At 31.2% G+C, this 11,581-nt stretch overlaps 1 protein-coding gene across 1 annotated transcript; it reads left to right on the top strand.

Annotated features, from left to right (window-relative positions):
* The first annotated feature begins 5,670 nt into the window (after positions 1-5,670).
* LOC145585834 (SUPPRESSOR OF GAMMA RESPONSE 1-like) lies at positions 5,671-9,755 on the top strand. The gene is made up of 6 exons (XM_081642548.1): positions 5,671-5,809; positions 6,784-6,916; positions 7,928-8,114; positions 8,306-8,790; positions 9,211-9,465; positions 9,549-9,755. The coding sequence occupies exons 1-6, from the start codon at positions 5,802-5,804 to the stop codon at positions 9,600-9,602; spliced, it is 1,122 nt and encodes a 373-aa protein (XP_081498674.1). The 5' UTR covers positions 5,671-5,801; the 3' UTR covers positions 9,603-9,755.
* The last annotated feature ends 1,826 nt before the right edge of the window (positions 9,756-11,581 follow it).

Below are 11,581 nucleotides of genomic sequence, written 5' to 3'. Positions count from 1 at the left end.
TCTAACAAGTGGTCTACTATTGGAATGGAATATCTAGTTCGAGCTAACACAAGGATTATATTGTTAAATTTTAATCTACCTCATATGTCTAATGTGAATCCTTGTTGTTTACCAATAGAGTTGCTCTTACAAGTTGTTACATGCAGTTTAGCAGTCCTCATAATTAACCAAACATCTTTCCTATTCTAAATTGGATTATGTAATTAAGATTAATTATAGTTCATGGTTCCATCTTAGGTAAGAATTTGTAGTAAAAATATGCAATAGGGGGTCTTTTGGTTCACAGGGGAAATAACTTCCCATAGGAATTGACAAATTACGGGAATTAACTTCCCACATTAGAAATCCCATGAATTGTTGGAAATTGTTTGTTATTCATGGAGGAATTAGCAAATCATGGGATTTTCAAGTTACCAAGGGGACACTTGGTAATTTAATTCTCATGTTTTGTCGGAATTGAAATTTTCCATGAATTTGAAATTCCCACAATTTTATGTTTTGAGGTCAACCAAACAAAACCCCATTATCTAAATTCCCATGATTTTCTATTTCCCCCATTTCTTTTATGCAACCAAACAACACCTAGATGTAGTTGTGCAATATGTATGTTTGCATGGATCTAAGAGATAGCATGTGTTTATTACCACTTGTGAATTGAAATCTTGGAATGATAGAATGAATGTAAGATAATGGTGGGAAAAGTTGAGGTTTTAGATTGAGTATATGACTATGACAAAATATGATTAAGCTTCATTTGCAATCCACTCCTTCACTTTTTTTCCGACAAATAATGTTTTTTTGTAGTTTTGTATGAGTTAAGATAACAAATAGGGTCCAACTTTTTGATAAATATTGTATTTGGGATCCAACTTTTTTTTACTTTGTTTTTGGGGTCTAGAATAGAAATTCCGGTGAGTTAAACTAAGTTTAACTCACCATTAACCTTAGATGAAAAAAGTTAGACTCCTGTAAAAAAGTTAGACCCCTTATCTAATAAATTTATACCCTTAATGCATTTAATTATAGAAATAACTAATAAATTTTATTCAAAGATTCCAAATTAATAATAAAAGTTAATACCATGTGGAATACATATACCACTTTTTCAAATTAATTTGGTTCTCTAAATTACTATGAATAATTTAGACGCTTTTTAAAAAATGTTTCTTTTTTTTTTTAATTTGACAAAAACACTTTTTTTTTTATGGGTGACAAAAATTATGTGATTTATTTCAAACAATAAAATAATTTTGTAATACTTCGTAAGACTTAGTAATTTATAAAAATAAATATTTTTCATAAAAAAAATTAATATCATAATTATTTACAAAATAATTTTTAATTTTTTGCTGTATCTGAATTCTCTAAAATAAGGGTGCAATAAAATCTCCAAAAAAAATTTCACAATAAGGGTCTATTCACTTCAGCTTAATTTCAGTTTAGTTTAGTTCAGTTCAACTCCAATCAGTTCGGTTCGATTCAGTTCAATTCAATTCAGTTTAGTTCAGTTCACCTCCTAATTTCCTTCTCTCATAAAATATTCATTTCAGTTTAGCTCAGCTCAGCTCAGCTCAGCTTAGCTTAGTAAATGTGAACAGACCCTAATACGATATGTCAATTATGCATATTCTTTTTTTATTTAAATTTAAGTTTAATAAATAAGATTTATATTTTATTAAATTGTTTCAAATCTTAGTTGTATTAAAAGATTTTACTATTAATTTAATTCTTAGTATTATTATCAATTTTACACTTTTAATTAGTGAAAAAATGTCTTAAAAAATTGTGAAATATAACAAAATTTATTGATTCTCTTCTTATTACATATTTATTGAAATGAAACATGAATTATTATTAAAGAACAAATTAGATAATTATGTATTTTGCTTACACTACCCAAAAAAAAAAAAAAAAAAAAAAAAAAAAAAAAAAAAAAAAAAAAACTAAGTTAAATTATTATCAATAATAAAAAGTATCATATAGGAAATGATATCACTATAACTAAAAAATATACTAGAAGGGTCCAAGTTTTTCAATATTCTAATTGGTTGTTTTATTTTTTTGAAAAAAAAAAAAAGAAAAGAAAGAATTTTTTTTTATTGGTTAACTAGAAGGGTCCAAGTTTTTTAACTAGGGGTCTAACTTTTTTTGCACACAATTAATTAAATCTCTCTGGAAAAACTATTCTAGACCCCAAACACTAAATAGAAAAAAGTTAGATCCCACATACAATATTTTCTAAAAAGTTGGACCCCAACTATGATCTTAACTCAGTTTTGTACCTTTCTACTTCGTATAGTTTATTAGAGCAAGACTTCAATTGGCCTTGATTGGCACACAAATTAGTGAGGAAAAAGCAACTAACAAGTCATTAATTATAAATTTGATTAATAATTGGAGGATTGATTATATTACTAACCCACCCATTAATAAATCATCAAGAGAAGTTTACATCCCAAGTGGAAAATTTTTCTAATTATAAAAAATTTGAAGTTTTGATCTATAATATTATTAAAACTCAAAGGAACAACATGCTATCGCCATGTGTCACCGTTCCTACCATATGAATTGGCGCCACATGAGCAATATGTATCACATTATGTGTCATAATTCATTACTCTAAAACTCTTCATATGTGTAACCTTTATACTACCTCCGGTTCGTATTATATGCAACTTTGGAATTTTTTATATCTCACAAATAATACACCAAAGTTGCATATAATACGAACCGGAGGTAGTACTTAATATTCCCATATAATATAACTTCTAAATAATTGCACATTAAGACATTAATGAATATAAACTAGCACCCGTTAATCTTAAATTTATTATTATATTTTTATCACTTTTAAATATTATTGAACACTAACCTTTTAGATTCAATTTTAATCAAATATTCAACTTTACATTGATGCGGGGCATCACCCGGGCCAATAACTAGTTGTTATCTAAAACTTGTGCATCATTTCACATACATAGCATAAAATTTATTACTAATAGTATGAATGTATGATGCAAACCAGAGTATTGGAAATGTTTATTACCACAAGTTCACAACGTCCCACAGGCCTCGAAATGAGATTTATATGATCTTTGTATGTTCATTTTAATGGGAACTAATTTAGTCACTTAATTACTATTACTAGTTAAACAAAGGACTAAAACTCTTATTAATGTTATAAAAAAAAAAATAAAAAAATAAAAAAAAAACAAAAACAAAAAACAAAAAAACAAAAAAACAAAAAACAAATTTAAGCATTGCAGATGTTGAAGTACGAGGGAGTAGCATGTCAAATATAACGCGATAAAGTTGTACAGTATTGTTGAAATTTGCGCCAAAGAGAACTAAAATATGATATCCATGCCAGCCTGCCATATCACATTTTAAATACTTTGTTCCTTTGTTCTAAAATAATTGACATATTTGAATTTTTTCATATCCATATATTGTACTACATTAGACCCTAACATATAAAAAATACTCTAATTATGATTGTCAAGTTTGATTGTACGTGTATTGACACATATGACTTTTTTCATATTCGTATACTGTACTAGCTTCATACTACATACATACTCTATCACGCTCTTTCACATGAAGGAGGGGGTGAACGAGCTGGGATTTGAAACCGTAACCTTTTTATCATGCTAACTCTTGAGTTTTGATACCATATTTAAAAAAACCAAATCAATCAAAAGCTTAAATTGTTAAATTGATGAGTGAAGCTCAAATTTTATCACTTTATATAATTGTGACATAGGAATTATTTATGAACTCTCCTTATAAAAGCTAGTATAACTCATGTCTCACAAATGATTATGAATTTATGATAACATAATTCACATTACATTTACGGCATTGCGCTAACTCTATATACGAGTTGAAATTGTAAGTATAAAAAGATTATCAGATTACGTATAAGTTGTTCATTCTTCAATTTAGAACTAACGCAGTAACGCGTGGTAATAGTAAAAAAATAGAGTACGTGACATGAGTTTAAAAAACAAGTAATATCCAAAAAAAAAAAAAAAAATGGGGGTGAAGGTCTGACATTGGTTGACCCCAACAATTACCAAATTTGGCTTGGGCAGCAAGGCAATCTCTCTCCTCAAACATATGCTGTCCCAAGGCACGAATATCTATGAGAATTAACAGAGTTATTAGTAGGCCCCATTTAAGACTCACTCACAGGTTTGGATTCAGGTTCGGTTAAACTTTTTTTTATTTTTTTTAATAAAATATTAAATGATAAAACAATGTAAAATGCCAAATTCAAATTTTGTTTTACTATTTTTTATTTCTACAGTAGTTCAATTCATTTTGATGTTATTGTTTGTACTATTAATTTAATTATTTTTTTTTTAATAACATATATAAATTGGTCTTACACAAATCTTTATATGTGGTTGGAGTTAGTAGATTTACTCGATCAGAGATTATTGGATGGGTTCGATCAGGGTTATTCAGTTAGGAGTTATTTAAGGGGTTCGGTCAAAGATTACTCGAGGGGTTACCGAGTGTTAGCTTGCCATATAGTGTGCCTAGAGTTACTCGATTTACTTGATTAGATGTTACTTGAGGGGTTCGGTTAGGAGTTACTCGATCTAGGGTTACTTGAGGGGTTTAATCAGGGGTGCAATTACTCGATTAGAGGTTACTTGAAAGGTTCGGTCAGAGATTAATCAAGGGGTTATTTGAGGGGTTCAATTAGGGGTTTACTTGGTCAAGGATTATTCGAGTGTTAGCTAGCCACGTAGAAAAAGCTACATTGTTCTTAAACCAGAGAATTTTCAACCCTTCAATGTAATACTTCCTTCGTTTTTCTTTTATTGCACCATAAGGACTTTTACACTATTCACTTAATCTTCTTTGACCATCTTTTGTGATTTATCCAGTAAAAAAAATATAGTCATGTGGAATTTAGTTAGACGAAATCTACTTTTCAAATATCAATTTTTTATAATTTTTACAAAAGTATAATTAAAAATATTAATAACCAAAGTAGTGCATTGGCAAACATGAAACCTCTTATGGTGAAATAAAAAAAGAACGGAGGAAGCATAAAATTTTTCGTGTCAATAAAATGTCACTTAAAGTTTGACAATAAGAACATCATTGTTCATAAATATACAAATTATTCATCAATCTTTTCCTCATCCCTCACTACTGGCTACACCATGTCATATTTATGAACCATTTATTCATTTTTTTTGCTCTTTAAACTTATAAGTTAACTATGTGGAGCAAGAGAATAGCTGGTAATGCAAAGAGGAAAATTTAATCAAAAAATCATAGGGAATACTAATAAACAATTACACTATTACTTGTTGTATATTATTATACCTTTATTGTGCCATTAATACAAAATTAAATACGAAGTATCACTTTAAAAGGATTTAGGGACTATAAATTCATAATTTTATGTTTTTATGATTTATTTTTAAAGGGATTACTCCGTAGTATGAAGGGAGTAAATTGAAGCAACGATCATGGGAGGGTATTAGAGTCATTTTGTATAATTGGGTCCATTTAAATTCCAAAATTGAAGAACATGTGTTGACGTTTTGGTTCGACTGATGCATTTCTGGTTCGGTAATGCCGAAGCTGATAAACGTCTAGTTTCCCGCTCTTCTTCAGTTTGTGTCAGAGATTACTTAATCCAGTCTTTAGAGAGAGAATTTTTAGGGTGAGAAAGTTCTGAAGAATTTTGGGAGTATATATATATATATATCAACACTTGCTGAAATTTCCTCACTCTTTCTTTCTCTGTAAATTTTAGCTTCTGGGTATTCTATGAAATGGCAAAGTAAGCGAAATTAACTTCAACCCAGATATAAAAATTGAATCTTTCAATTTTTTTTTTTATTTTTTTTTTCTTTTGAAGTTGTTTCTGTGAATATCTGTTCAAAACTTTTCATGGGGTATGTTGAAATTCTGGGTTTTTGTAAGGAAATTCTGGGGTTTTTCTTTGAGGGGTTAATTTTGATTGTAAAGTTTCATATTTTCGCTCAATTTCTATGTTTTTCTACTGTTTCTAGGGTTTAGACTAGAGGTTTAATCAATTTTTGATATTTCGTTTATTGGGTTTTTACCCCTTTAGATTACATTTTCTGGGATTATCTTTGCTGGGTTATTCATGTTATCGAATAATTTTATATGACATTGCAAAATTTCTTGAGTTATAAACATTGGGTGTTGCCTGTTTTGATAATGTGGGAGCATGTTTTAAAGTTTTCTATCGAATTCTTTGGTAATCAAGATTTTGGGTTTTTCATTTCTTTGGTAGCATTTTTGGTATTGGAGTTGTTCTACTTAGCACATTTGAGGACAGATGAAAAATTTTAAAATCCCCTATTCTAGGAGCTTGCTACATTTTAATTCCAATAACTGATATGGAGTTTGTGCACAGGAAGTTTAATCAGACCAAAGAAGATTTTCATGTACATGGAATTGATTGTTGCAATGTAGACTATTTGCAAAAACTCTAAAAATGGCAGTCTATCTGTCTTGTTGATGTGATAGTCTTTCAACTAACTGAATGAAATGTCCTAAGCTGTGAATATGCCATGAACAATTTATTAATATGATTAGAAATTATTGTTCATGTCCTGCATTTTAGCTGAGAGTTACATTCTTGTTTGTTATACAAGTTTACTGTGCAATGCTGTTTCATTGCTGCATTGTGTTGTGCTGATTGTTTGCTATGTATTAGTAATTTTCGTGTTTGTCGGGTTGAGTCATTCTCTGATGTTTGTTTCTGTGTGAAACTTGGTGTTGCAGAAGTTGGATTGTTGATTGTAAAGGGATTGCTAAGAAAGTAAGGCATGCATCCTTACCTTCAGGTGTACAGATTAAAGACTGTGGAGCAAAGCGCGAATGTCCAAAATGCCATCATTGGATTGACAATAGCGATGTAAGATTGCTGTTATGATGTACTTCTTCCGTTCTTTTTAAATTGCAATGTTGGGAGTTTCTTAGAAATTTGATTTCAGTATCAAGAGTCAAGACCATTAATTATCAAGTGCATCATTCATCTTCATCTATGCCTCATTTTCGACATAGATCATGTCCTCTAGCATTTAATAAATAATCGTCGAGTGTAACTTGAATTTGAATGGTGTCTTTAGTGTTTGACAAATTAGAGAGAAATAGAATAGAATGGCTTGTTTATTATTCATCAATAGGTAGAGTATTTATACAAAACCTAAGAACATAAGATAGGAAACAATCTTCCTAAAAGATATACTTAAATAATATCTTAACATATAATAAACCTAAATATATTATTCTCCTAATAAGAACGATACGGAAAATATATCACACATATTTTCCGATATTATCTCTAACACCCTCCCGCAATCGTAACGGCAGTAAAACGAACGTTGCGATTGGAAATTCTTCAAATTGTTGAAGCCGAGATGCACACTCTTGTGATGTCGCCTTCAAATTTTTTCTTTTTTTTTTTTATTCAATGATGAGAACGTTCATCTTTTCGAACTCATCTGTCATCAATCAAACAGGAACGTCATTCTTTTCGAACCTGCAAATATAACAATTTTTGGCTTTTCCAGAGCAAAACCGAGCTCCAATCACAAAAAAGAACCAAAAATATATGAATCCCGCCGGTGAGTTTAATTTTCTAACCCACCGGCCGGGGGGAAATTCTTGAGAAGTATTCCAAGATTTAAACTGCTCTTGATACCATGACAAATTAGAGAGAAATAGAATAGAATGGCTTGTTTATTATTCATCAATAGGTAGAGTATTTATACAAAACCTAAGAACATAAGATAGGAAACAATCTTCCTAAAAGATATACTTAAATAATATCTTAACATATAATAAACCTAATTTCCGATATTATCTCTAACAGTGTTGTTTACAGTGTAAGCTAAAGTCTTTATGTTATTTATCTCCTGCTCAGGTCTCATATGAATGGCCTGGTCTGCCTGCTGGTGTAAAATTTGATCCTTCGGATTCACAACTTCTTGAACATCTTGCAGCAAGATGTGGTGCAGGAGAAGCAACATCCCATGCATTCATCGACGAATTCATTCCTACACTTGAGATGGATAAAGGGATTTGCTACACTCATCCGCAAGATCTTCCAGGTTAGGAAGCTTTCATCAGATATAATTTGCCTTAGTACCAGGATTTGGCACTAATAAATAGACATGATAAAAGTGATTTATATGTTGATCAGTGGATGGCTATTAACTGAATGCGCTTTGGTCAGATTTTTGTAGAGAAAGTTTGTTAATGATGATCAAAGTGTACTTAATTGCCTTAAATTGTTCTGCAGGAGCTACTAAAGATGGAACTAGTATTCATTTCTTTCACAAAACTTCAAATGCATATGCTTCTGGCCAGCGAAAGAGGCGCAAGATTCACAATGACCAAAATCAGGAGAACGTCCGCTGGCACAAGACTGGAAAGACTAAACCTGTGTATGACAATGGAGTTCAGAAAGGCTGCAAAAAGATTATGGTCCTTTACAAAAGCTCGGAAAAGGGATCCAAGCCTGTCAAGTCAAACTGGGTGATGCATCAGTACCATTTAGGCTCTGAAGATGATGAGAAGGATGATGCATTCGTAGTTTCAAAAATATTCTACCAACAATCAAAGCAAACTGAAACAGAAGACAATGGTGTAGCTGCTACGGATGATTCTAATGCTGTGCTCAATCCATATTGTCCGAAGACTCCTAAGATTGTTACACCCAATCCTCCAAGAGGAAGTTCTGCCCACTGTGATGATGCTGATGATAATATCCTCGCTGCTGCCGAGGTTGGTTTTAACTGCTTGTCGAATGTCTTTTTTTGAAATACCTGTGCTCTGACTATTTTGAACTGTACAGGGAACATAGCTGATTTAATATGTTTATAGTTACCAAATTTGACTATAAATTGAGTTTTATATACAAAGTACATGACATTAGCTTTATGGATTTATTTCAAGTTGCTTGCAGCGAAGGGTTTCGACTTCCTTGTGATATGATGCACCATATCGTTAACTTGTGTTTATGCAGGGATTCTCCTATGAAGTTATGGCATAAAATTTTATGTGAATTGTTAATGCCCCATCAGGAATTTGTTTCCTGCTAAATGAACCTTATTTTCTTTCTCCATGCTTATGCTATATTCCATTAATCATGTCTGTCCCTTGTTGCTTATTGACACTAATGCAGGTAATTTTCTTTTGTATAAGGATACAACATGTGCAAAGATAGAATCTTGTTTTACTCCATCCACTTCGTACATGGGAGATGTCGACCTTCCTGAATGCCTGGCAGGGGAGTCTCAGGCTCAAGACCCTGGCCTGAATGACATTGATGACCCGTTGCTCTGCAGAGAAATATTTAGTTCTTGTGCTCCTCTCGACGACACCATGAGCTTAAATGACCTGGACGACTATTGCCAATCCTATGGCATCAGCAATTTTGATACTGAGCTTCAGTTTACAGTAAGTTTCCTGATTCATCTTATTTCTGTATATGCCTAATTTTCTGCCTGATATAATATATGATCTCCTGATCCTTACTGCAGGAATTACCGTTTGGTTCTCAAGACAGCGTTCTTAATTGGCTGGACAAGCCATGATAGAATCAGCTGGCGGATTCCCAATTTTGTAAGGACACCCATGGAAAATATCTCCACCTTTGCTTTCTTTCAGGGTACACTAAGGGATTTCCGTCCAATGTTAGTATTCATCACCAGTTTGGCTGTGCTGTGATACGTATTCTTTTGAGGATTCAACACAAGATTATACAGTATAATGACTGGACAACTGTTAAATTAAAGAGAGCCTTTCTATTCTTGTGTTTTATTCCTAAGAAATGTTTAGCAAAGGAAAATATTGACATTTTTTTTTTATTTGCCTGTATGATTCTGTATCCTAACTTGTGACAAGGTTGTGTACTTGTTTGTGCTGTTGAATGCAATCTATATGTATATACTTTGTGTATATTATGTCTTCGTGACTACGGACTTGTGATAACCTACAATATCATGCTTTGATGACTATGATAGTTACACTCGTGCATTTTATAGCTCATACCAAAATTCAGGTTAGCATAATAATATGTTAGGTGATGTAACATTATGAGCTTGCGTTCGAAGCTCATCCATTCAAAGGTGAGGATTTGATTGCCTGATCAATGCATTCTTGTCTAGTCAAATTTGGATTTTGGACATATTTTGGCCTTAGAATACACCATTGTTTTTAGATATTATAAAAATGGAAACTACCCTACGGCATAATCATGGACACAAGGGCCAACTACTGGTACAATACATTCATTTGTAGCTTTGTATGAATTTTGCTGAAGCTTCTTTTGTTTTGTATTGGTTGTTTGAGACAATCATACCCCATTATTAGGAGATGTTGAGATAGTTCATCCCTGCAAAATCTTTTTGCTCTATCTTTTATGGAGTATGTTCAATTTTAAAAACCTACGTATATTTTAAGAACATAAAAAATATTTGCCCACTGAGTATATGAGAAAATTTGTTGTTAGCTTACTGTGAATATTCATACGATACAATATATAGAATGCCCTTGGTCATTAAATTCTACGGAGTAAATTAAATTGAATATAAATAAACTATAAACTTCCAGTAAAATTTCTCAGATAAAAAATAAAAGAAAAAAAACCTTATAATAAACTTGGTATACGCAAACCAATTGATACTGATCAACTACTTGTATCAAAATATTATATGTCATCCTATCTAATTACTACTCCCTACGAAGTATTACAAATTCTTAAATGGATCTAGTTCACACTAATTTATTGTGGACCACTAATATTTAGAGACATTAGGCTTGTTTTGTTAATAAAATAAAGTCATTACATTAAATAAAGATTATTATGTTGAAATAAAAGTCATTCGGGTGTTATAAAGGATATAAGAGGTTAATTTTTATTTTTTTTATGAATTTTTTTTATTTACTGGTCAATATGAATAATAAAGGTTTCAACATAATGTCATACTTCAGGTTTATAATAATATTAAAAGTCACACAAGTTTTAATAAAGGTTAATATGTTATAAATAAGGTTACTACGTTAAAATTAGAGGTCACTATGTTCAATATAATGTCAATTGTGTACATATAACCTTAGGTCCACAATAATATTATTGTGAACCAGGTTCTCACTAGATTTTCTGACGAAGTATAATTCTTAAGTATACTAGAATTTTGATAACTATGACACTTACCATTAATTTATTAGGCATTTTCCCATAAACAAATCATAAGCATCCTAATAATTTACTCAAATAAATAGTCTTAACAATCAATTAGTTGTTGGTGTAGTCATGATTAGGGCTGCACTTGATAGAGAGAACCGCATGTTCGATCCTCCGCAACTACAATTAGAAGAGGAATGAAATCTAACCACTCGAAACTAAAGCTTCGAATTCGGATCAACCTGAAACACCGAAAAAAAAAATAAAAAAATAAAAAAAAAATCTTAACAGATTCACACCCAAAGTGGCAATAATAAGATAAGAAAGTTCATATCTTTATCTCACCTATATATTCACCTTGAGTCCATGACCAAGTAAAATTAATCT

The sequence above is a fragment of the Chenopodium album genome, chromosome 16, assembly GCF_948465745.1.
Source record: "Chenopodium album chromosome 16, dcCheAlbu1.1, whole genome shotgun sequence".
In the NCBI taxonomy this organism is placed as follows: domain Eukaryota; kingdom Viridiplantae; phylum Streptophyta; class Magnoliopsida; order Caryophyllales; family Amaranthaceae; genus Chenopodium; species Chenopodium album.
Note: the sequence above shows the minus strand (reverse complement) of the source record. Positions and strands in the feature narration are given on the sequence as shown.

Excerpts from the sequence above, each read along its gene's own strand:
- LOC145585834 (XM_081642548.1), top strand. Across the intron at positions 6,917-7,927 it reads ATTGGATTGACAATAGCGAT|GTCTCATATGAATGGCCTGG; the intron begins GTAAGATTGCTG and ends TCTCCTGCTCAG. Across the intron at positions 8,791-9,210 it reads ATATCCTCGCTGCTGCCGAG|GATACAACATGTGCAAAGAT; the intron begins GTTGGTTTTAAC and ends CTTTTGTATAAG.